The following is a 26858-nucleotide window of genomic DNA, read 5'->3' as shown; positions in this document are numbered from 1 at the left end:
ACTTTTTTGTATACATTAGTGTGCCGTCCTAAGTGGGACAGATATGCCCAGATGTGGGTCCTATGCACACTGTGTCCATTGAACAGAGCTACACCTGGCTGACGAGTCCTAACTAGAGCGTATCCGGTCCTGGGTTGCTTGTGTTCCGGCTCAGATAGACCCTGACGGTTTGGGATGGACTGTGCCAACTGGAGTTGATTCAAGACTGATTTGCTACTTTAGTACATAGGTAGACAATGATTCTTCCTGTAAACAGGAAACAAAGGAAACACATTCTTCTATTCTACCTCCATCTGCACCAAAAAGCTATCGGCAGCCCACAAGCACCCCTGGGTAAGTGAAAAAGTCATCTTGAGAAGATGTATTTGAGAGATAGGAAATTCGGTTCCTTCTTGGGGAATTCAGGCTCGAAGACTTCCCATACTGTTTTTAACCGCACCATGCACCTCGAGTTCTGTAGAACAACTTCATAGTTTTGGTCCTCCTGGTGTTCCGCCGTCGGGCTTCCTCAATGCCGTTGTCTTCGGAGAAACCCATTTCCTCTATTAACAGAATGCTCTTTCTGTGTGTATAGGTTTTAGGTGTTCTATGGAGCTTCCATGGAGCCCCTCTAAACAGTGGAAAAAAGTGTCTAAAATGGTGGTCATATTTTGGTGCATTGTAGTCTTACTCCCGATGTCATACCCAGGCTCAGTCTAAGTCAACACTGAACAAGGACAGAAAAAAGATTTTTCACGATAGCACTTCCGGATCCAACCACTAAGTGGCAAAATTATGCACAGCATGTCTATCTAGAACACACCTTACTGCACGATCTCCCAGTCCTCCCTTTAGGTTGCCAATATATGCTTTTCACAATCTCAAAGACACTTAGAGACACAGACTCTTCACATCCCTGCAATGGGCTCAGATCTCTTCCACTGTCAGAATTCCAAAACCTTTTAAACCATATTTTACCTTGCACAGTTTGCCCTATACTGATCCCGAAACCCAAATCTTAGTTACCATAGATATAGTTTCGTTATATACAAGCATTCCCAAACGTCATGCTCTCCAGGTAATTGGGCAGCTCTTGGATAGAAGGACTCAGCCTGCACGGGTACCAATGTGCTTCATCGTTCAATTATTGAAGATTGTAATGACACAAACCTTTTCTATTTTCAAGGGGACCATTTTGTGCAGACCAAAGGAGTGGCGATAGGGGCCAGCTTCACTCCCGATCTGGCCATCCTCTGGATGGATGATTTCGAACAACAATACATTCATAATGATCTAAACCCGTTTTCAGACCACATAACATACTGGAAGCGTTATATAGACGATGTAATCATGATATGGACTGGCAGTGACTGAACTCCTCTCCTTCTTCGCCTGGCTGAACGAAAGATCCATGGATATCCAATTTACCATTCATAGGGACAAATCGACCCTCGATTTCCTGGATATTTCAATAAAGGCCTCGAACCAGTGTTTGCACACCACTCTGTATTGGAAACCCACCAAAATGAACACCCTTCTTCGGTATGGCAGCCACCGCCCATGGGGACTACACGACAATTTGCCATTCAGGCAATTCCTTAGAATCAGGAGGAATTGCACACTAAAAGAAGACTTTTTTCAATGAATCAGACGATCGGATCAACAGATTGATAGAACGTGGATATCCGAGACGGTTTGTGAAGCGGGCAAGGAAACAAGCCTGGCATAATCCAAGAGAATCACTTCTTACGCCTAAAGACCGAGCCGGAGAGAACATGGATAGGTTGATATGTGTCACAACATTCAACACAAGAAACAATGAGATCCGACAAATTGTCAAACATTGGCCAATCGTGGCTGACTAACTACAGTTACCTGTCCCCGCCCCCCATGCACTCATTTAAGAAAGGCAAGAATGTCCGAGACCATGTGGTCAGATCATTCCTGGAACCTCCGCCCCAACCTACAATCCAATCGCTGAGGCAACTCCAGACACTAGTGGGACACTACAAATGTGGGAACTGTAAAGCATGTGGTCTAACAATTGAAACGAGACAGTTCAACCATAACAATTGCACAACAGATCTTGACACCCACACTAGTTGCAACACATCTAATGTCATTTATGCTATTCTGTGCCCATGTGACAAGAATTATGTAGGGCAAACCACACAGAAGGTGAAGGCACGTATACTTCAGCAAAGCAGTAGGATACGGTGTTGCAGTATAGGGGCCCCCTAGTTGAACACTTTCAAACTTTCAATCACCCACCGGAATCAATCAAAGGGTTGGTCATTGAAACATCACCTTGGGAATCAGGGGTGGGGACTTGAGCCAAATCTTAATTACCAGGGAATGCAAGTGGATGGATAGGTTTAATTCTGTACACAATGGCCAGAATGAAATGGATGAGACTTACGCTCTATTGCCTCTGTTAGATGGGAATTAACAGACATAATTTCTATTCGCAGTGGTATCAACCAGTTAAACATTCGGGGGTGCCCAGTGAATTTTTCTAGATTGTGCGTCAGCCATTTAGACTGGACAGCATGTTGGAACACCCTAAACATGACTATATCATAGACGTCTCCCCCTCATCAAGACACAGTATGTCATTAATGTTTGTAATATTCTTTTCTTTGTTTATCCACGTCCAAAGTTGCAAGCACTTTTGACTCTCAAGAAGGACTTAATTTCTTACATGCAAGTTTAATACTGACGCTTCCTCTATGTATCATTTGTTACTGTGAGATATTCCAACCCTCAAAGAATGTACAAATATTTGTTTGTTTTTAGGCAAGAAACACATTATGCTGATTAACTGTTGCAAGCTCCAGTTCAAAAGATGAATACATAGCTAACACCACGGTGTCTCTACCCCATGTCAGATCTCATCATCTCTTGCTCTTAACATAAGGAAGACGATATGCTGTCCAATGTCACAAATTCCTCCTTTTCTGAAAAAACAAATACAAGTATGAGCCCTTGATGTGTATTCACAATTTCACATAGACGGTTATTCATGTAGGGACAGGTTTATTGCGCGCCTTCTTTCGCCTGTCCAAGTCAATAGGCTTGCATACACTTGTAGTCCCTCTTCACAAGGGGAGCGCTATTACTGGTGAAGTTTTTCCGCGCATTAGACATGGTAATCCATCCATTAGGCTTGGACACAGTTACTTTTCGTCCCAGCATTTAACACGTGCACGTCCTCTTATTAATCAAAGAGGTTAGCACACACCATTTAACAATGAGAGTGCTGGTGGAGGTCTTCCACCCCCGCTGAGCTCACATTGCGCATTTAATGCATGCACTTCTTTTTAATGAAAGAGGTTAGAATACAACATTTTATATTGCAATCGCTTCTGCGGGGGAAGGTCCTGCAGCCCCTCAGTGCCGTATTAGGAGCGCAGTACCCTCAGTTTCTCTGAGAATGACGTGTCCTTAGGACACGTTGTTTCCCACTCAGAAATTATGACACACAGCTCGCGACTTTAGCGGTTTTAAGATCTTTTTATTTTCAACTTGTTTTTAATTCAGAATTTTAATTGCAAGTTTATAGCAGACAAGTTTAGGCAGCAACATGTTTTTTTTAATTAAATATTCTTGTTATTGAAAAGAAACAAAAGAAACAATAGCATAAGGTGAACAATAATTGTCATCCCTGTGAGGTTTGATTAGTCATTCGTACAGAATCATGTATTACAATATGCATAGAATTTGGGATCACAGGATTCCTGTGCTTCTGCTTCTATTCGCCGCATCGGGGGTGTGCACAGTTCACCGCGATGACTATCCCAGATCTTCCCCCACTTCTCCGGACAGCCCCTAGCCACGTACACTGCCCTCTCCCTGAACATACACCAATCTATATCCTCAGCCCACTTAGCAACCCGGGGTGGCTGGCTGGCTCCCCACAACTGAGCAATATTCAGTTTCGCCACCATACATGCCAACGTCACCCACTGTTTCAGATACCCGTTCAAATCTGTGGGTTCCCATACATTTAATATACATCTTCAGGCTTCCGGTCTTATCCCCTCCCCCAGTACTTCTTTCATCTCATCGTGTATCTTTGCCCAGAAGTTCTGTATCTCTTCACAGTGCCAAAGGATATGCATGAAAGGGCCAAGTTCTCCACAACCTCGTCTACACTCTCCGCACGCCCCATGTGCACAAGTCTAGGCCCTGTGATATATGACCTATGTAAGATATTAAGCTGCACCAATCTGAGCCTCATCTGAACTGCAACCACCTTAGGGGAGGAGACTGCCTCTACCCAGTCCTCATCATCTAATTCCAATATATCAGCCCCCCACAATGTTCTAACACGTCCCAACGGGTCATCCATATTATTTACGAGCTTCCTATATGTTAAGGAGGTAGTCTTTTCTGGGATGTGACCATCTAGCACACGGTCCTCGAGAGGAAAAACCTCCGGAAGCACCGTATCTCCAGGTATGGGGGCAAGAAGGGCATGCCAAATCTGACGGTACCGAAAGTGTTCATTATCATTCATACTGTAGTGTTGTTTTAGAGATTCAAATGTCTGCACACTGCCCCCCCCCCCCCACCACCACACATCCTTGATCTGGCTGATTCCAATGAGGTCCCACTTATCAAACCCTTTAGTCTTCCACAAGCTCCCAAGCTTCTCCGAACCGAACAGGGGGGTCGCCAACAACAATCTTCCCTCCCATCCCAAACTTCTGGTCGCAGCGTGCCAAGCATGAACAGCATGTGCTGTCGGGCCCACCAGCGCGAACCTCCCGGATCTAGCATACAAGGCTCTGATGATATCTCCACCCGGTGCCTGTCCACGATCCATAGCATAACCTGGGTCCCGGGGTGCCCATAAACCATGTGGTTCACCTCCGTAAGATGTGAGGCCCAGTAATACTTCCTCAAGTCTGGGAGACCGATGCCCCCATCGTACCACGGGAGGGTTAGCTTGACCAAGGCTATACGGGGTCTGCCGTCCCAGAGGAGCTGCAGCTGAAGTGTCTCAATCTCCTTAAAATAGGACATCGGCACCGGATCCATTGTATTCTGGAGTACATATAGGAACCGAGGCAATGCCATCATCTTGAATAACACCGCCCTCCCGAGCAATGATAGCGGGAGAGCTTTCCATTGCTCCACGTTCTTATTAAACCGATTCAAGGGGGGCCCTAGATTATTAGCATATCTCATCATAGGGTCCAAGGTTATATATATGCCTAGATATTTAAACCCCACCAGTTCAATCTTTATAGGGCCTGACTGTGGAACCACGGGCGGCGCCCCCAACAGCACGAACAATACCGGCTTTGACCAGTTTATAGCGTACCCGGAGTATCTGCCAAATATGGCCAGGACATCCAAAAAGTTACTCAAGGACGCCCTGTGGTTAGTGAGGTATAGCAGGATATCATCCGCGTAGAGCGAAATCTTATCTTCCCACTCTGGCCTCCACCACAAGCCGCGTATCGACCGGTCCCACCTGACCCATGCCGCCAGAGGCTCCAGCGCCAGCGCCAGAGCGAAGAGAAGTGGGGACAGCGGGCATCCCCGTCTAGTGCCTCTCCCGAGGGAAAAATCAACTGATTTACAATTATTTACGACCACTCTGGCCAAGGGAGTGGCATACAGCAGTCGAACCCACCCGATAAAATCCACCCAGGATCCTGTGTAGCCTCCGCAGGTTCAGGGCGTGTTACGACGCGGCATGAATCCGGATTAATCAGGGTGTATCAAGGTTGTTATGACCTTGACCAATCTGGTGGCGAGCAATTTTGCCAAAATCTTGGGCTCAGCGTTAAGAAGCGAGATGGATCTATACGAGGAAGGAGATGTCTTAGTCTTGCCTGTCTTGTGGATGACCACAATATTTGCCACCCGCTGGTCGTATGGAAGTTGATCAGACTCCTTACTTTCTAGAAACATGGCCCGAATATGTGGAGCGATTTTATGGGCATTCAATTTATATAATTCTATTGGTATCCCATTTGGACCTGTTGCCTTCCCAGATGTTATGCCTCTAATCGCCTGCGCAACTTCATAGTCCATAAAAGAGGAGTCTAGATATTTCCTATTGTCCTCAGACAAGCTCGGCATGCAGATATCTTTAATCACTTCGCCGTTCTTGGCCTCTGTAAAACCACCTACCGTGGCGTACACTTCTCTGAAGTACTCAGAAAATTCATCCGCCACTGCTTGTGGATCTGTGATTCTATCGGATCCTGACCCCTCCAGCTCCGGCACCAACCTAGAGGCCCACTCCCCACGTTCCAACCAAGCAATCAACTTACCAGCCTTGTCCCCATGTTCGTATATCCGACTTTGCAAAGCATGCTTATGAAAAAAAGATCTTGTTTTAACTTCAGTAGGTGAAGGTCTCCCTGCGCGGCAGACTCAGCAACCCGTTCCTCTAACCTTATCACCTCAGCCTCCACCCCAGTCACCTCCGCCTTGTGTTTCTTCCTCTCTCCCGCAACCAAGGAGAGGACCTCACCCCTCAGCACCACTTTATATGCCTCACACAGTGACTGCGCTGAGTCGACAGTGCCCACATTCTCTTGAAAATAGCGTTCCGAAACCCGGAGTATCTCCTTTTTAGTGGCCGGATCTTTCAGATGCCATGCATTAATCGGAGCTACCCTGCCAACCGCAGGTTGCCCGAACTCGACCTGTAACCACATTGGGGAATGATCTGAGATGCCGCTGCCAAGGTATCGTGCTTCTCTAACTGTGTCTGCCATAGCCGCTGGTATCAATATGTAGTTCAATTTGGACATGCTGTTGTGTGCGGCGGACACATGAGTATAGTGCCTCCGAGTCGGAATATGTACCCTTCAACTATCAACCAACCCCAGTGTCTTAAAGAAATCGGGGAGCCACCTCTGCGATGGTGTGTGTATTCGTGCCGGATATCTATCTAGTCCCCCATCGAGTACTGCATTGAAATCTCCCCACAGCACCAGGAGACCCAGGGGCAGTGTCAGAAAAACGGCACTCAAGTCTTTGAAAGTATCCAACTGAAGGCCTGGTAGAACATATATTGACAGGATGGTAACTGTCCTTCACCCCAGCTGCCCCGAGACACCTATGTATCTGCCTCTCTGGTCCGACCAAGTAGCCTGAACTGCCAACGGAAAGGAGTTCTTTGTTAGGATACCGACCCCCCTAGACCCCGAAGTAAACACAGCGTGTGCCACTAGCTTATATCCCCCTTTATGGAGAACCATGCACCGATTCCCGACAAGATGTGTCTTCTGCAACAAGGCAGCATCCGGGGCATATTTTCTGATTAGCTGATTCACCATCCCTCTCTTTATCTTGTCACCCAGACCATTGACATTCCATCTCAGCACCTTGATCATCGATCCCTGACTAGTACGCGACATCTACCCCACATCGCTAGCATCTAATTGCAATACCGTCACCTGATGCAAAAGGAAAACAAATACAAAACAAGCCCTCCTCTCCCCTGAAGTGGAAGTGAAAAGTGCTGTCCCCCCACCTCTGACTTGTCAAACATACAAAAATGCACGACCAAGAAAAAAACCAAACAATGCAAAGATTATTACAACGAACAACATCGCAAAACCCACCCATTCCACCTCCCCAAATTTCCATCCCCCCTCCCGGCACCCCTGCATGTGGCCAATGCCCATTCCCAACTCGCAGTGTGCCTGTCGCCCAATATCCCCCAACTAAATATCTAAAAGTAGTAATGAGGAGGAAACCAATGCTCTGCCCCTACCCCCAGCCCCCACAGCAACATCATTAACCCTGCATTCAATACCAAAACCAACGAATGCTCTCCTGATCAAGAAGAGACGACAGACAAAATGCTTAACATAGTTCGAAATGTATATCCAAACCCAGGCCCTCAATCCTACTGTTCCGTTCTCTCCTCTCCTTCCTCGAGTTCTTGTCTCTAGGCCTCGGACGCGGGTCTATTATCAAGCCAGTCCAATGCCACTTCCGGATTGTCAAAAACCAGGCCTTTCCATCAATTTCCACGCGCAGTCGAGCCGGATACATCATGCCATACCGCAGCCCCCTGTCCCGTAGCTTCTTCTTCACTGGGAGGAAACTTTGTCTCAACCTCTGCACTGCCAGAGTAAAATCTGAGAAGAAGGAAAGAGTTGTGTTCTCGATTCGCAGTGCAGCCCCCAACCGCACTGCTTGCACGATAGCGTCTCGGTCTAAAAAATTAAGCACCCTGGCGATCATCGGGCGAGGTGGTGCTCCCGGCCTAGGCTTCCCTCCCGGCATTCTGTGGGCTCTCTAGATGGTGAAGAAATTGCTAAGACCCTTTGGTTTGAGATGGTTCAGAATGATGTCCTCTATGAACAGGTCCAGCGAAGGATTCTCTGATCTCTTGGGAACCCCAGGGATGCGCACATTGTTGCGCCAAGCTCTCCCCTCATAATCGTCGAGCTTATGGTCCGTGGAATCACAAGAGGCCTTAAGAGCACGCACTTCCTGCTGCAGTTCCGCCACATCGTCTATCAAACTAGTGGTTTTGATATCAAGCGACTTCACCTTCTCACTACCCTTGGGGAGGTCGGCGCGTATCAGATTCACTTCCATCGTAACTGCATCTAGTTTATTGTCCATAGATTGCATTTTTCACCCGAGGGACGACTGTACCCCTTTCATTGCAGCCATGAGATTAGTCAGTGTTGGCTCAGTGAGGGCATCAAGCTCACCTCCACCTGACCCTGTAGCCTTCTTAAGCTCCACCGGCGACCCTTTAGGCATTGTGTATCTGTCGAGTTTGTTAGATTGCACCTGTTTCACCCCTTCGATGTGGTGGTCATGGCCTTATGGGAGTCAAGTCTCGCCACCATCCCTGTAAGTGTCGCTCACCCACACAGCGCTGCGGCGTTGATCGCGTGTCTCTATTTGGGGATCAGTTGTCTTCCGTGGCGGTTGGACGTATTTTGCAGCCTTTTATGTCCGAGGGTGACTCAGTCTACGCGCACAGCCTCCCCCACTCGCAGACTCACGGTATCTCCTCAGGAATAAAACGTCAGGATATTGTGTCACCTTCCGGCTCCAAAGGTAAAGATCACCTGATGAGGAACGCGAGTCACCACATCTCCGATCTCCATTCACCGCCAGAATCTCAAGGCAGCCCAGAGGTCACCACACACTTCCATCGTCAGCGCTGTACACTTATGCAGCTTATAGCCCTCCAGCAGTCCAGGCCCGCCACCTTAAGCTGCCAGGAGTCACTGCCTGCTGTTCAGTGTGTCCAGTGCAACTTTGCACACAGCCCAACCAGCCATTGTCTCCCGGAGGGTGCCAATCCCCAACAGTGCACTTCCTGCGTATTGCGCTGTACAGCCTAAGCTCCAGCACCACAGTCCCAGGCACCTCTCATGCAGAGTTCCTCCACTGCGCACTCTGGTATATTTTGGGGGGCTTCATCATCCAGCAGTATTGGCCCCAGCTGCAGCCAGCTTATTTTGTATGTGCCCAATTGGAGGTGCATCTGCCCTACCCAGGCACTTCCAGTATCCCAACCACAGCACGGGTGCCATCAGCCGATGCTGGCTGTGTTTTCAGGCGATTCAGGGCCGCGTGCGGGGCCGGACCGGTGACTTCCAGTTTCCGGCTCCTGCTATTGTTGACTTTGCGGCCGGGGACCGGGACTACGCCAGGTCCCGGCTTGGAGGAGCTGCAGGCCTCACTGTAGCGGGTGGCGTATCCTGAGAATCCGACCTCGGATTCCGACGGGAGTTGCCGCGCCGGGCGTCACTCCTCTTCAGCTACAGGATCAGTGGCGCAGAGCCCTGGGTAAATAGCAGGATTAACCAGAGGGCGGCTGGGGTCTCGGGAGCACGGAGCTCACACGGCCATCTTGGTTCTGCACGTGGCTCCTTCCCGGTTTTATGATCTTTAACATCTTCCATACCTTGGACAGTATTTAATACTGTATACTCTTCGGCTATAGGTTACTTATCAACCTTCGCAACACCGGCACCATCTTCAACCACAGGTTACTGATGAACCTTGGCAAACCCTCCTTGAATACCTGCGCCAAACTGAGTAAGTCTTGGCCATTTCTTGTTTGTTTTGTTACTCCTCGTACCCACTAGTTGAAGTACCAATCCTAGTGGATCCTTTTATGTCTCCTTTCTTCCCCCTGCCCTCTGTAGGAGCCCAAAAGGCCCACACTACAATTTTCAGCCTGAAGCCATCTCGCTACTACAGGTAATTTATCATCAATCAATGCTTGGTAGATTAGTTTGTGACTGACACACCAACGCACTAATTCCATACTATCATTGATAGGTGCCCACTCCCCCCCCGTCCGCCCCGTCACCCCGTCCGTCACCCCCCCCCGTCCTTCCCCCCCCTCCCCATCTTGGTCCTGATGAAGACCCAATTTTGAAGGTGGAAAGTCTGCTGGTTCACATAGGGGTCGAAACTTCGACATTGTCTTACTTTTTGTGTCAAACTTGGATGACCGAGATTTTGTATCTGCATCTTTTTGTTATGATTTAACATTCATTTGTAAGCCAGACATCTGGGAGGATAGGTCGTTATTACTAACTGTTGATGCATATATGCGCACTACCTTCCCTTTGCACATCACTTGCACTTAAACCTGCTATGCACTTGTCACCCCACGATGTGTGCACCTGTTACCTATAATTGCATAAATGTGAAGTATATTCTATTTTATATATTTGATTTATTTCGATACCTGTGATACAATTAATTCACAACCATATTTGGAATGAGCCAATTGGTGGTGTTATAATTTGCTTATTTACTGCTCCTCTACATTTTATCAATGTTTTCCTCTGTGACTTTTTTCTCTATGTACCATAGTGTACCCGGGTACAGTGGTCTATCGGGTTACCCCATTATTACACAACTGCTGAAAATAATTATCCTTAGAAGTCTGATCATTATCCATGCATTCACTAGGGTAGTTTCAGCTTTAGCATTTGATGCAGATCCCTGTAGTGAAACGAGGATTAAAAGTAATTTAAAAATAAAATGGAAAAACTGCTGGAATTTGAAAAAGATGAGTCACTTTAAAAATGACTCTGTACTGTTCACTAGTTGCCTACAGAATACCTACCCCTTGTTGTTGATTAGCTTGAAGAATTTCAGAAACAGAAATTGGCAAGCAGAGAGCCTGACTCAGATCATTGTCATCATCCCGAAGCCCCAATAAGCTGCTTCCAAACAGACTCTGGTTCTCCTTGAAGGAAGCAAGCAAACACAGTATTAAGACTGCTTTCCCAAAATTAAAAGTATCATTTTCATAGTAATTTATTCTTTTTAACAAATGAAGGTCTGAACTGAAGAACATACATTAATGATTGCCCGATGAGAAAACAAAAACATAACAATAGAAAACAAACGTTCTGAAAAATTATGCATGAAACACGTTTGATAAGACAGACTTTTCACCATACTGGTCAAGATGTATACTAAGGGTCAAACAATATTTAACTCTGAATGAAAACGTGTTATCCTCTAAGCGTGTAGAACAAGTTACTTACCACAGTAACACCTTATCTGGTAGAGACTATCTAGTCGCAGATTCCTTACCGTAGAATTTTCCTCAGGTGTCAGGCTGGATATGAAAATTTTTCAGGAGCAGTACCCACAGCACGCCGGTAGATACTGTCGTTCAGCTCCATGTGGCTTCATCCATGCTGGAGATGAAGTTTGCGGTGCCTATGTAGGCATTGGTGCATTGACATACGTTACTTTGCACGACTTTCAACACCAGAAGAGCGGAACCACAAAGTACACTGACCACTGATGTGAAAAACTAAGGTCCTTAAATGGAAACAGCCTTGACCCTAGAAACATGTTCTCAAAGCGGGGAGGATGTGTGGGTCCATAAGGAATCTGCGGCTAGATCGAGCCTCTACCAGATTAGGCGTTACTTAAGGCAAGTAATTTGCTCATCTGACAGACTTCTAGCTGCAGATTCCTTACCTTAGAATAGATACCCAAGTAATACCTCCCCGGTGGTGGGTCTGCGGACCAATTTTACACACGGAAGTACTAAAGGACCGAACGGGCAAAGTGCCCATCCCTATGCACCTGACTGTCCAGACAGTATTGTTTGGTAAACGTGTGCAGGGAAGCCCACATTGCTGCCTGGCAGATGTCCAGGACGGGAACTCCGGGAGCGAACGCAATGGTTGCAGCATTGGCTCTGGTGCAATGAGCACGTAAACTCTCAGGGGGGGATGCTTAGTAGGCAATGCATAGCAGATTTTAATGCAGAGTACAATACATCTGGAGGTTGTCCTTTTCTGCACCGCCCATCATTTCTTCACTCCAACATACCCCTTAAAGAGCTGGTCATCCACCTGGAACTCTTTCATCTAGTCAAGGTAGAACAACAACCTTCTTTCTCGGTCTAGACGGTGAAGTCGCTCCTCTTCCTTGAAGAGATGAGGTAAAGCGTAAAAAGTAGGCAGAGAGATGGTTTGGCCCTTGTTAAATGGAGTGATCACTTTTGCAAGAAAGGAAGCTCTCACTCGAAGAACCAGTTTTTCTGGGTAGAAGTTAAGATATGGAGGCTTGGATGACAAGGCCTGAAGCTCACCGACTCTCCGGGTAGATGTTATTGCCACAAGAAAGAAGCCTGAGTGGACAATTGTTCAGAGGCTCAAAGGGAGCGCATATAAGGTAATTGAGGTCCCAACTGGGGCATAACAAAAGGAGTGGGAGGTAACATATTTTGCAAACCTTTCAAAAACCTATGTGCAGTAGGGGATTGAAAAAAGGGAAAGTTGGTCAGGCAACCAAAGAAAAGCAGAGACTGCAGAAAGGTATCCCTTTACAGTGCCCAGAGCATGGTAGACAATTTTAAACACTTATTCCTTTTCTTTTGCCAACCTTCTATTAAAGTTATATCTCAAATGATGTCATTTGTCCCCTTTATGCGACCCCTTTTGCAACTACCTTTTTGCTTTACTCACTAATGGGTCACAGTTGGCACGACTGGGATGTCCTCTTGTTTCACAGCCCCTGGTGAATGGACTGGTTTAAAGAATTGCAGAAGTTCCTCTGCTTTTAATATTTGTATATTTATGTTATAGCCCTGATGAAGTCTGCTGTCACAGAATATAGCACAGATGAAACACTTGTTGGCAAGGCAATTGGGCTAGTGACAAGTCTGAATGTGTGGACTAATAATCAGATACAGCAATAAAAGTACAGTGGATACCGCAACCTCAACATTGATTTATTGAGTACTTGGAGAATCGTTTGAATCGTAATCTGGAAAATATCTCTTTTGCATAAAGAGAAGGATCGGGTGGCTCTTCCTCCTCCAGAGCACCACACAACTTATGGACAATTCAAAATATGAACCTTTGATAAAGTTACGGGTTACCCTGTGAGTGATGTGTGCACCCTTGTACCTAGCCACTACCCCTTTTGATTGATTGTAGGGGAAGACTGGCACCACAGATCTTCGCAGATAAAATGCAGCCACCGCCATCAACTTGGTGAATACCTGAGGGGGTGCTAGTGAGGCCATAGAGGCAACGGCAAAGTGAAAATGTTTGTGGCCCACCATGAACAGCAGGTACTGCCTGCGAGTAGGCAGGACAGGAATGTGGAAGCTTGCATCCTGCAAGTCTAACTCCACCATCCAGAATCCAGGGAAGACAGGGACTGAGCAACAAGCGAACATCTTGAATTTCTCTTTCTTGAAGAAGAAACTGCAAGGGCGTAGGTCCAGGATAGGATGATGGCCTCCATCCTTCTTGGGCACCTGAAAGTAGCGGGAATAGCAACCATGATCTACTTCTGGCGTCAACACCCTGTCTTAGGCTCCTTTGGTCAAAAGAGCTGTCACTTCCTGGTTGGAGAAGCGACAGGTGGTCCTCCGTCAGCCTGTCTTAAGCAGGTGACATGGAGGAAGGGGTAGTCTCGAAGGGGAGGGAGTAGCCCATCAGGACAGTCTGCAAAACTCACCTCTCCGATATTATAGACTGTCAGCGGGGCCGGTGATGGCAAATCCTGCAGCCACTGGATGCCCATGATGTTAAACAGGGAAAGAGGAGTTGCCTACCTCAAATCTGGGGAACCGGGTTCAAGTCTCAGCAAGGACACACAACATCCTGTGATTCTGGGCAAATCACATTCTCCCTGTGCTTAAAAAAATTAATATGTCCTCATGTAACGCAACTAGTGCTCATGTAAAGCGCTCTGATACCTGATACCTTTGGGTCAAGTTTGCGCTATATAAAACTCTGTAAAAAAACAAAATGAAAAAAAAAACAGGTAGACTAGGAGGATTTGGATGCTGCAGCTGCTGGGGGGAGGGGAAGGGGGGGGGGGGGGGGGGGGTTAGTGGACTGACCTGACCGTTTGCAACATGATCCACGTTGCTTTTAGGACCCACGTTCGTGGTCACACAGGCTGGATTGCTTGCACGCCACAGTGATTGGGCAGGTTAAAAACACCGATATACGCCCCTTCTGTGACCACCCAGGATTAAGGGTGATGAGGGGCTAGAGATAGGCCTAAGGACCTGGTCGTAGCCCTGCTGTCCTTCAAGTGCTCCAGCGCCAAACCTGCCTTGTTTCCTGAGAGACTGGAGCCATCAAAGGGCATGTCCAGGAGTTGGGACTAGAACTTCCCAGAAAAGCCAGTAGTTCTCAACCAGGCGCAGCGTCACAGGGCCGCTGTTGACTAAACAGCTCTGCCGAGTGAATTGGTGGTGACTAGTCCAAAGCGGATTGTGAATTTAGCTGCATCCCTCAGATTGGCAACAGCCTGGGAGAGCACGGACCTGGCCTACTCCGGCACTGTTGGCAGCACCTGCTTAACCGTATACCATAGGGCATGGACAAAGGGGCCCAAAAGGCATGCGCTGTTCACAGACCACAGTGCCAGGCTGATGGAAGAAAACATCTTCCCAAGATTTTTCAACCTCTTGGATTACCTGTCCGAGGGTGCAGTAGGGAATGCGCCAGAATTTACATGGGATGTTGCGACTTGGACCACCAATCTCTAGGGGTAGGATTGTTCAGTGAGGACATTTGGGGCCCCTGGAGTAGGACGGAGCGGCGGGCAATCTTCCAGTTCCCAGGAGCCCCTGTGTTGGCCTTACACCAGGTCCCAAGCAGGACGTCAGTATGTGCCTCATTGAAAGAGAGAAACGGTTCTGATGGGGACAGTCTCAGATGAAGCACTTCCATCAAGACATTAGTCTTGAAAGCCACTGAGTGCAAGCTAAGGTCCAGGACCTCAGCTGCCCTCTGCACCACCATTGCGGAGGAAGCTCTCTCCTCAGTAGCCATGGTAGGGGAAGATATCAAGCTTGTATCTGGAGTAGTATCCAGGCCACTGCTTCACCCAGATCATTACACCAGTGCATTTGTTCTTCATAAAGATGGTATTCCGGAGGGTTCAGCGAGCCCACCATTTCCTCCCCGAGTCCTAGCCCATAGGAATAGGACTTTGGCACTGGCCTGGAAGGCATGGCTCCAGTTGGCGCCAGAGGTGATGCCAGAGGATACCCCCTTCGGCTCTGTGTCAGAGTCAGAGATGGGGCGGCCAGTAGGTGCTGGCAGCATTGGCTTCGGCATCAGGGAAGGTCGAGGTGGCATGACCGGCGCCGATCTAGATCCATCTGTCCGACTGGCACCGGGGCAGCTGCAGTGGATACAGTATGGGCCCCACCCTAGAACCTGCAGTGCCCGAAAGCGCATCAGAGGGAATGTGCCAACCAAATATGAGCAAATGGCCTCCAAATTTTCGCTATGGGGTGGGGGTCACACCAGCTCCCGGAATTTCGGGGAGGCGCAAGCTGACCAAAGTGCTGGCTCAACTGCAGAGTCCGGTCTCAAGTCATAACGCTCCCTCGTCTTAGCGGCCAATGGACGAGGTAAAGTGGAAGCACACTTAGACTTCTTTTCTTCTAGTGGGACTTCGACTTACCCGAATGGCTCGACAACTTGGAGTGCGACAATAACCTCTATATCCGCAACGTCTCCCAGAACCTTCCTCTAGACTGGGACATCGATCGCTGCTGTGTCGCACATCGAGCTGCCGTAAGCTTGAGGGATCGCTACCTCAAGGCCTTCCAGGGCATGGTGCTAGCAGTTGGGGCAGGCCTTTGGTCCCGGTAGAGGCATACCAGGGGCTGGTTATCACAGACATCCGTCTGTGATAGGTGCCGCAGGGCTTGAAGCTGGCCTTCTTTAGTGACATTTCTGCAACACCAGGAGGTAAACCTAAAAAAAAGACTAAGACAAAACATCAAACAAACCTAGTCAAAAAGTGACTAATGGGTAACTCTTACTGGATTTGTGGTGGCTGACGCACAAAGAAAAGAACTGACGCTTGTGCGCCTGGGTGGTGCCTATATAGTCACCGCAAACGTCATTTCCAGGGCAGATTACACCCAGAACACCATGCTGAGCTTAATGGCGCCACCTACAAGTGCACAGGGATACTGCTCATGAAATATTTTTAGATACAGTCTGAAGCCGGAGGATAATTCTAAGTTAGGAAATCGGAGGCTAGAAGTCTGAGTCATATTTCTGGATAGTTAGTGAATAGTGACTTTTCTACGGCAGCAACAACACAAAACCACAAGAGACAGGACTGCCACGTTCCCAGCAACGAACAAAGAAAGAAGCAAATAACTTTCATGAGACTTTGGCACAAGGATGTGCACCTATGAGTTTCTTAACATCAGCAAGAGTATCGCTGGGTTCTGCCAGAATTCTACAAGCAATGGTCCAGATATTCAGTTTCGTATCAGTTTGATTGGTGCTTCTATCTTAAATCATACACATTATGATCTGTCTTTTCCTGGGTGAAGTATTAATATAAAGACATCTATAATTGATAATACACAAGGGCTTTGAATTACAGTCATGCACAGGTAGTAAGCCCAATTGTCAGTGTTAAGTTTCCAGCTCTCCTCCAAAATATTCTGTCTAGGAAAGAAGATCCGCAGATAAGTTTCTAAAGAAAAAGCATCAATTGGGGCCGAGAAAATAAAGCACCAAGATGGTGTTGGTAATGTAGACTAGAAAATCCTACTCTTGAGGATTCACTATAGAAAATGGCAAATCAAGGAACACAGATTATATTTTAAGAGGATGAGCTACCAACTGCCACTTCTACAGAGTACAAGGCACCGCTTATAAAATACAAGGCCCAAAACATAGGAGAAAAAATGGAAATTCCTTTATGTAGGTTTGACTGAGGCGCCAACCAACTGAGTTAAACGTGTCAGAAGGATCCTAAAGATGGGGGACGTTTCTACGGCACTTCTGCCTTGTGATCCAAGAGAAAAGATGTGTTGCACAATGCATGACAGAATGTATGATGGATGACAGGAACCCTCAAGAACTGAAAAGCCCATGTGGATTTTTAGCTTTAGAGATAACACCTCCAACTAACAGTGGAAACATGCTTTGCAGAACTAATGAGATTACAGTGACACTGCACAAAGGATCTGTGGTTAATCAAAATGGCCAAGGACAGTGATTTGCTACCTGGAAACGGGACGCAGGTCAGGTTTGGGAAATGTAAAGAAACTAAAAAGTGGTAGAATAATTTTTGGGGGAATTGAGGAACTTCAATTTTATGTAAGAAATGTAGGTCAAAGTATGGTCAGTTGTGTAGGTGGGACCTTTAACCAATAAGTAGAATGCAGAAGAGCCCATGTTCTCCTACTGAGGTATAATCCCCATTTACATATGGAGATGCCCAATTAAAAATTGTGGTCCCTTTTCATTATTATTTCTTGAACCAGTGTTTGAAGGCAACGTACCAGCTTCAGGATAAAGCCTAGAAAAAACGTTTCATAGCCTGGTTTGCAGTTGATGACTGTGACTACTAACGATGAGCTTGAGTCTACAGTGCATCTTGCAGTTATCTGTAACTAGTTCAATTGTATTTCCAACTATATGTATTCTGTTCTTCATTTTAGCGATCTGTTTTCCGTTCCACACTTCTGAGATTCAAGTGAGGGTATATGTCTCATGAATGTAGCGAATGTAGCCAGTGTAAAGTCTTCAACTGTTAGTAAGAAGGGTTCAGAATGGCATGGTGAGCAAAAAACGATGGATTTAGGGCCAGATCTCAGTACTGGGGTGAATGTATGACTTTGTTCTGCATTCTGTCCATCAACTGTTGTTTTCGCATTTGTCACCCCGAGTGGGACGGGTATGCCCAGACGGGGGTCCCGTGCTCTCCATACCACTGGAATGAAGATACCCTGGCTGAAGAGAAACCCCGAAACTGGTCCTAGGATGCTTGTTTCCAGTCCAGTGAGGACCAGGCTTGGCAGTTCGGGCTGGACTGTTCCCATGAGGCACAGGGTCAAGACTGATTTTTATATTGCTGGGTTCAAACTGGAATGGCATGGTGAGCAACAAAACGATGGATTTAGGCCCAGATCTCTGTACTGGGTTGAATGTATGACATTGTTCTGCATTCTGTCCATCAATTGCTATTTCTGCAGAAAGAACTGGTCATATGGTATTTTTGCATTACAAGGAATAGGGTTTCGTCCAGACTGTGTATGCCTCTCCCTTGCGACTAAAATCTCCCTTGAACTTGGATTAATGTTGTGTGTGGTGTGCATTTTTAGCAATATTAACCTGTCTAGTTTGAATAATATGGTGCTTTCTGTAAGTTCAAATCGTTACAATGGCTAGGTCTGAATATTTCCATTGATTATATGTAATTTCTGTTATTTATCAGTGTTTCTATTGGGTGGCAGGCTTCCATAATAGCGCCTGATAAATTATTGTACATTTCCCTGACCCCCCATTGGTAGCTGGTAATTTAAATTTGTAGTCTAAGGGGCTTCTATTGGTGGGCCGCAATACAGAGGTGGTGATGAACAAGTTTCTTACCTTCAGTAATGCTTTGTCTGGTAGAAACTATCTAATTGCCGATTCCTCACCTTGTGAATTTTCCAAGGCGCCAGACTGGACCTGTAAACTTTCAAAGCAATTTCCCTGGGTGTCAGTAAGTGGCACATGCCACTCCATTTCAGTTTCTTTCTGTACTGTCTGCGCCATAGAATGCGGAGCCCATTAACATAAGTGTTAGACCTGTCTGGCTTTTTGCGTAGTCCCTCCAATTTATTATTTATTTTGTCCCCTTTTTGCCCCTCATACCTTTATTAATTTTTGTGTCCACTAACTTTTTCTAGGTGTTGGTCAAGGGGATAGGTGTTCTTTTTCCCCCTCATAATTTTTCACCTCAGGCCTAGAGGCCTGTTCTGACAGGAAAATAGTTGGAACCACAAAATGGTGGCTACCAACTGCCCTAACTGCCAAACCCAGAACCTGTCCCATAGAGTTGCATAAGCATTCCAGAACCTTCTGGTCCCTTCTGGACCTTTGAGGGTCCGCCTATAAAAGGCGGAATGCTGGACAGCCATTTTGTCTACCTGAGAGAGTCAGCTGGAGGACAGGCTGAAGCTTAAGGTGGGGGTAGGATAGTCAGAGGTTTGGGCCTATTGATTCACCACCCTTCCTCCCTTGGGTTATTTGTCCTATCCCTGCTGCGTTTGATGGCTGGAGACCCTGGGCGCCTGACCAACCCCTAGCTTAGGAATAGCGGGGTGTCAAAAGGAGAAGGAGACTGCAGCGCTGCGGAGCGCAGTCCTCTGCCCAGTGAGAGAGACCTTTGAAAGGGTGCACTTCATCCCCAATCCCTGCCAGCACCAAGGGTTAAGAAGTCTCTGAAGGATAGAGACTGGGAGCTGACAAGTGAAGAGACATAGCTCAGGTCCCATTGCCTTAGGTGTATAAGCAGACTTTGGCCAGTGTGTCCCTGTGGGACCTTACCTGAAACACAGACGACAGAACTCTACTTCCTCTCAGGAAACGGAGGAAGGAAAGGGGTGCCGGTTTTTATGAGGCAGCGCTGATCTCGCCGTGTACAGGACCCCGGGGGCACCGGCCGCGTTATGGTGAATGTGCCACTGGTTTGAAGGTAGTCGAGCGCTACCGCGCATGCCCCAGGCGATCCCACTTCCACATCTCAGGAGGGGCCTAGGACCGAGCAGGCCCGGAAGAGAAGCGTCCCACCATTGGAGACAGCGCGAGGGAGCAGCGTCTCATCAGTGGAGCCAGCGTAGCGGAGGCGGGAGCGGAAGGAGGGTCTGGAAGCTGAGGTGAGAGGCGGTGACAGTGTGGGCGCCTCGCGCATGCCTAGAAGTGTAGTGCGTCCCCTGCCCAGAGCGAGGGAGAACTGAGGAGGAGCGCCGGGAGTCCCACGGCGGCGGAGGCGAATGGTAACTTCTCTCCCCTGCTCGAGCGCCACACAGTGAGGCTGGCGCGAGCGGGAGGGGAGGACTGTGAAGCCCAAAAGCGGCTTGGGAAATACGGCGGAGACTGCTTTCTTCATTTTGGCGCCACGCAGAGGAGTAGGCTCAAGCGGGGTGAGGGGAGCTGAGGGGCCCCAGAGGCTTGTGAACCTTGCCAGCGTGTGGCTCCTGTTGTCCTGCCAAGTGTTTTCCCCCACCCTCTGGCGCAGCAAGACTACCACCGCCCGTTCTGGTACAAGTAAGGAGGTGATTTGAAAGGGGAGAGTGGCGCTAGAGCCACAAAGGCATAACGTAGACACTGATCGCTTTCCCACCACTGTGTTACCCAAGGTGGGGAGTAGCTTGAGGAAACCAACTGCATAGAGAGTGCTGAAGGCACTCACTGGTTAAGTAAGAGCATAAGTTCCTCAAAAGAGGTTGCGGATGTCTATGTAGATTTTGGTATATCTGAAACCCCTCAGTGACTGTGTACCTGTAGAAGGGGGTTAGAGGTGCTGTGAGAGAAAAGTTTGGAGCACCTCATGGTAATCAAATCTAAGTAATTCTGTATTTTGATCCAATGTACTAGTGATGTCAATTGATGATTTAATTTAGCATTTCTGCAGGGATTTTATCAATTTTAGGACTAAGCTGTATTGAGCTGTAAACTCTAATAGGAAAACTGCTTAATATGTTGATTTAGTAACTTTGAAAGACTAAGTATATTGACAGGATTAAATGTACAATACTGAGCTGTGATTTTAGAAGTATAAAGCAGAGTATATTATTTTTATAAACAAGCTCTTATTTTTCCATACTTTGGTGTAGTGTCCTTTTTGTTTGTTATTGCGTGGATTTACTGCTGGGTGGTTTGCAACCTTCACACTTGTGTCTCTAGTATTGTGTCTTACCCTAGGCCAGGCTACCCTAGGTGACCTGACATCCCAGGTTCCAACAGATTGGTGTCTAGCGGTGGGATCCTGACTTGGTTGCAGCTACTCAATAGTAATTAAACGCAATACACTGGCCTACACCAGGAGTTTTCTCCTTGCGGCCCTCCTAATTTGTCTTTTTATTTTTCCAAATTTGTTCCTGGTGGTGGGTGGAGGTAGCTTTAGGTTGCCCTTGCAACTCTAATTTTCTGGTGTGTGTAATCTAGGTTTGCCTATTTCAAAATGGAGTTTCCATTAGAAAACCTAGATACCTATTCTGTGGCTCAGCTGAAAGAGTTCTGCCAGAAAATGGGGGTATTTTTCAAGCATGGTGCCAGGAAGGGGGAGCTCCAGACCAGCCTAAGGGCTTGGGTGGAGGCACACCGAGAAGGGAAGGAGGAGGATGAAGGGGCAGACCGGGACACGGTGGTGGAGATAGATGGGTTATTCCACTCTGAGGGGGAAAACTTACTCCCAGGACCAGTGTCCTACTCCAGGAGGGGCAGTAGCGCCTCTGGGGGAAGCTTAACTGAAGCCGAGCTCACTGATAGGAGGGAAAAAAGGCAGTTGAGATGGGAGTTGGCTAAGTTGGAGCAGGAGAAGGAGGAGAGGAGGATGGCCCATGAGTTTAGGTTGAAGGAATTAGAGCTTCAAAGCCTGCGACGGGAGTCCTCTCCTGAAATGAATGGTGGCAGCGAATCAAAAGAGACAGCCAGGGAGTCCAGACCCTATTTACCGAAAGACCTTACAGCTAGCTTCAGTCAGGGGGACGACATAGCCAAGTGGCTGGCTGCTTATGAGGTCTCCCTAAGAGCCCATGGGGTGCAGGAAAAGCACTGGGGGGGTGGTTTGTATAAATACATGCCTCCTGCTGGTCGGGACACCTTGCTGGCCCTGGAACCAGAGGAACAAACCCACTACCCCACCATGAAGCTGGCGTTGGTAAGGAAGTTTGGGCTTACCCCAGAAAGGTACCGTCAGAAGTTCAGGGGGAGCCACAAATTAAGCACCCAGAACTGGGTGGACTTCCTTGACTACGCCAGGAAGGCCTTAGAGGGTTGGGTCAAGGGCAGTGAGGTGAAGGATTATGAGGGGCTGTATGATCTATTTTTGAAAGAGCACCTCCTCGAGAAATGTTTTCCCGAGCTGCGCCAACACCTGGTGGACAGCAAGCTGACCAATCCCCGGAAGCTTGCAGAGGAGGCGGACATCTGGGCAAGTACCCGGGTGTCCTCAAAGGGGACTGGAGGGGATTCTCAAAAAGCCGGACAGGGCGCCCCCCAGAAGAAGGAGGGGGGAGATAAAAAGAAGGAGTTCTCTAAAGGTCCCCAAAATAATTTCCAAGGAAAGGGAGCAGGTTTCACCCCTAAGGCAAACCCGCCCAGAAACCCTAATCCTGGCCAAAGCCAGCAGCCAAGGGTTCTCCACTGTTTTGAGTGTGGTGGTGTTGGACATTATAAGGGAGATGTCAGATGCCCAAAGAGACCACCCCCTCCCACCGGAGGAAAATCACCGGGAGTGGCTAGTGTAGCGCTCGGGGAGGAGTTGCCCTTAGATAAGGGGGGGTGAGTGGGCGGGTGTCACCTTAGTGTCCCTGGGAGAGCGGGAGATGGTCCCAAAGATCCAGGTGCCCCCAAATGCTACAAAGTATGGGCAGTGGGTCACCATCAATGGCCAGAGAGGGGAGGCTCTGAGAGATACAGGAGCCAGTATGACTATGGTGAGAAGTCAACTGGTGTCTCCAGAGCAGGTGGTTCCCAATGTACTCCACCCCGCCGCGATGGCTGACGGCAGAATGGGCCACTATCCAGTGGCTGAGGTTCCCTTTGAGTGGGAGGGGGTTGCAGGTTCACTTCGAGTTGCCGTAAGCCCTGCCGTGCCAGTCGATTGTCTGTTGGGGAATGACATGGAGCACAACACTTGGAGAGAGGTGGAATACCGGACGCATTCTGCGATGCTGGGTACACCCGACTGGGCCTGTGCGAGCACATGGTCTGCGACTGCCCGGAGAGGGAGTTCGCCTGGGTTGGAGCCTGGAACAATGGCCCAACCCGCTGCCAAAAAGGGACAGACCCGGAGACAGGAAGAGCCTGCTTCGGCTTCCACACCCCATGTGACAGATCGGCCACCTGCGGTGGTGGACCAGGAGTCCGTGGAGGGGGAAGTAGACTCTCTGGAGGATTTACCCATCCCTGCTGAGTAGCATGTGGAGGGAGGTCCTACCAGAGAGGAATTCTGTAAGGGGCAGAGGGAGTGCCCCAGCCTTGAGGGACTGAGGCGACAGGCTGAAGCCCAGGCAGCAGGTGATGTTACGGGACACTACCATATTCACTGGGAGGATGGACTCCTCTACAGTGAACCCAAGGTACCCTTACCTGGTTCATCAAGGGCCTTGGTAGTCCCACAACAATACCGAGCCTTTCTGCTAGAATTGGCTCATGCTATACCTCTGGCAGGACACTTAGGCCAGGACAAGACCTTTGCTCGGCTTGTCCTCCACTTTTACTGGCCTCAGATGAAAGTGGCGTCCAACACTTACTGTCGGACATGTGTAACCTGCCAGGCCAGTGGGAAAACAGGGGTGAAGCTGAAGGTTCTTCTGGAACCACTACCGGTCGTTAGCACACCCTTTGAGAGGGTGGGCATCGACATTGTAGGGCCTTTAGATCCACCAACAACAGCTGGTCACAGGTTCATCCTTGTTCTGGTGGATCATGTCACACGGTACCCAGAGGCAATTCCTCTGAGGACAGTCACTGCACCTGTGGTGGCTAGAGCCCTAATGGGGATCTTTACCCGAGTGGGATTCCCCAAGGAAGTTGTGTCTGACAGGGGGACCAACTTCACGTCAGCTTACATGCGGGCGATGTGGAAGGAGTGTGGAGTGACCTACCGGTTCACCACTCCTTATCACCCCCAGTCGAATGGACTGGTTGAGAGGTTCAATAAGACCTTGAAGGGCATGATTAGAAGTCTGCCCGAAAGCCTGCGGAGGAAATGGGACGTCCTCCTACCCTGTTTGCTCTTTTCCTACAGGGAAGTGCCACAGAAGGGAGTGGGCTTCAGCCCCTTTGAACTTCTGTATGGGCACCGTGTACGCGGTCCTCTCAGCCTGGTGAAGGAAGGTTGGGAGAAGTCTCCCAGGAAACCCCCCCAGGATGTGGTGAGCTACATGCTGGCCTTCAGGAGCCAAATGGCAAAGTTGTGGAAGCAAGCTTCTGACAACTTGGAGGCCAGCCAGGCAGTCATGAAAGAGTGGTATGACCACAATGCTCACCAGGTGGAATTGGAGCCTGGCCAGAAAGTGTGGGTGATGGAGCCTGGAGAGCTTAGTGCCCTTCAGGATCGCTGGACAGGCCCATTTGAAGTGTTGGAGAAGAAGGGTAAGGCCACATACCTGGTGGACCTTAAGACCCCTCGACAGCCCCTACGGGTGCTGCATGCCAACCGACTCAAACCCCACCATGAGAGGCCTGAAGTCATGTTGATGATGGTGACTGATGGGGAAGAGGAAGCGGAAAGCGAACCTCTCCCAGATTTATTCTCGTCTCAAGAGAAGGATGGGTCAGTGGAGGGAGTGATTTTCTCTCCTACTCTAACTCCTGAGCAGCGGGAGGACTGCCGCCAGATACTGGAGCAGTACTCTACGTTGTTCTCCCTTGTCCCGGGAAGGACTCACCTGTGTACCCATGATGTGGACACAGGGGACAGCCCACCAGTGAAGTCGAAGACCTACCGGCTGTCCGACAAGGTGAAGGCTAGCATCCATGGAGAGGTTGCCAAGATGCTAGAGCTGGGAGTTATCGAACCTTCCAACAGTCCTTGGTCCAGTCCGGTGGTGCTCGTGCCAAAAGCCGCGCCACCAGGCACCACACCCAAACTTAGGTTCTGTGTGGATTACCGAGGATTGAACTCAGTGACAAAGACTGATGCTCATCCGATCCCTAGGGCGGATGAATTAATTGACCGGCTAGGAGCTGCCCAATACCTAAGTACCTTTGACCTCACTTCAGGGTACTGGCAGATCTCCTTGACAGATGGAGCAAAGGAAAGGTCAGCCTTCTCCACGCCTGAGGGACACTTCCAATTTTGTGTAATGCCCTTTGGGCTCAAAAATGCCCCTGCCACATTTCAGCGGCTGGTGAACCAGGTCCTCTCTGGAATGGAGGGTTTCTCTGCTGCTTACCTGGATGACATTGCTGTCTTCAGTAGCAGTTGGGAGGACCATTTGCAACATCTGCAAGCAGATCTCCAGGCCCTGAAACAAGCTGGATTGACAATCAAGGCCAGCAAATGCCAGATTGGGCAGGGGTCGGTTGTGTACCTTGGACACTTGGTGGGTAGGGGGACAGTGCAGCCCCTGCAGGCGAAGATTGAGGCAATCATGGCCTGGGAACCCCCCAAGACACAGACTGAGGTCCGAGCTTTCCTGGGCCTCACAGGCTACTACCGTCGCTTTGTGAAGGGGTATGGCACTATTGTAGCGCCTCTCACAGAGCTCACCTCAAAGAAACAACCTCGACGGGTAGTTTGGACGAACGCTTGTCAGCAAGCATTTGAGAAACTGAAGCAGGCAATGTGTGCAGCACCGGTCCTGAGGGCCCCAGACTTCTCCAAGGAGTTCATTGTCCAGACAGATGCATCAGAACATGGCATTGGGGCAGTGTTATCGCAACTAAATGAAGAGGGCCTGGATCAGCCTGTAGTCTTCTTATCCAGGAGACTGCTTCCCCGGGAACAGAAGTGGAGTGCAATTGAGAGGGAAGCTTTTGCGGTGGTGTGGGCTCTGAAGAAGCTGCGGCCATACCTCTTTGGCTCGCACTTCCTGGTTCAGACTGACCCCCGACCCCTTCGTTGGCTGATGCAAATGAAGGGGGAAAATCCCAAGCTGTTGAGGTGGTCCATCTCCCTACAGGGAATGGACTTCCGGGTGGAACATCGGCCTGGAGTGGACCACGCCAATGCAGACGGTCTCCAGGTATTTCCGCCTTAGTGATGAGGACTCCCAAGGGGTTGGGTAGTTCTCCCCACTTTCAGCTAGGGGGGACGTGTGTTAGACCTGTCTGGCTTTTTGCGTAGTCCCTCCAATTTATTATTTATTTTGTCCCCTTTTTGCCCCTTATACCTTTATTAATTTTTGTGTCCACTAACTTTTTCTAGGTGTTGGTCAAGGGGATAGGTGTTCTTTTTCCCCCTCATAATTTTTCACCTCAGGCCTAGAGGCCTGTTCTGACAGGAAAATAGTTGGAACCACAAAATGGTGGCTACCAACTGCCCTAACTGCCAAACCCAGAACCTGTCCCATAGAGTTGCATAGGGCATTCCAGAACCTTCTGGTCCCTTCTGGACCTTTGAGGGTCAGCCTATAAAAGGCGGAATGCTGGACAGCCATTTTGTCTACCTGAGAGAGTCAGCTGGAGGACAGGCTGTAGCTTAAGGTGGGGGTAGGATAGTCAGAGGTTTGGGCCTATTGATTCACCACCCTTCCTCCCTTGGGTTATTTGTCCTATCCCTGCTGCGTTTGATGGCTGGAGACCCTGGGCGCCTGACCAACCCCTAGCTTAGGAATAGCGGGGTGTCAAAAGGAGAAGGAGACTGCAGCGCTGCGGAGCGCAGTCCTCTGCCCAGTGAGAGAGACCTTTGAAAGGGTGCACTTCATCCCCAATCCCTGCCAG

General features: G+C 48.8%; 1 protein-coding gene across 6 annotated transcripts in view; it reads right to left on the bottom strand.

The window, feature by feature from the left end:
* The window catches only part of TBC1D23 (TBC1 domain family member 23), a 714314-nt gene that overhangs the window by 458731 nt on the left and 228725 nt on the right, over positions 1-26858 (bottom strand). For all 6 annotated transcript variants that reach the window (XM_086934466.1, XM_086934463.1, XM_086934462.1 and 3 more), the window contains exon 9: positions 11069-11191. In XM_086934466.1, coding sequence (XP_086790592.1) covers positions 11069-11191 — 123 coding nt within the window. The remainder of the gene's footprint in view (positions 1-11068; positions 11192-26858) is intronic.

Source organism: Lissotriton vulgaris, chromosome 8, assembly GCF_964263255.1.
Source record: "Lissotriton vulgaris chromosome 8, aLisVul1.2, whole genome shotgun sequence".
Classification (NCBI taxonomy): domain Eukaryota; kingdom Metazoa; phylum Chordata; class Amphibia; order Caudata; family Salamandridae; genus Lissotriton; species Lissotriton vulgaris.
Note: the sequence above shows the minus strand (reverse complement) of the source record. Positions and strands in the feature narration are given on the sequence as shown.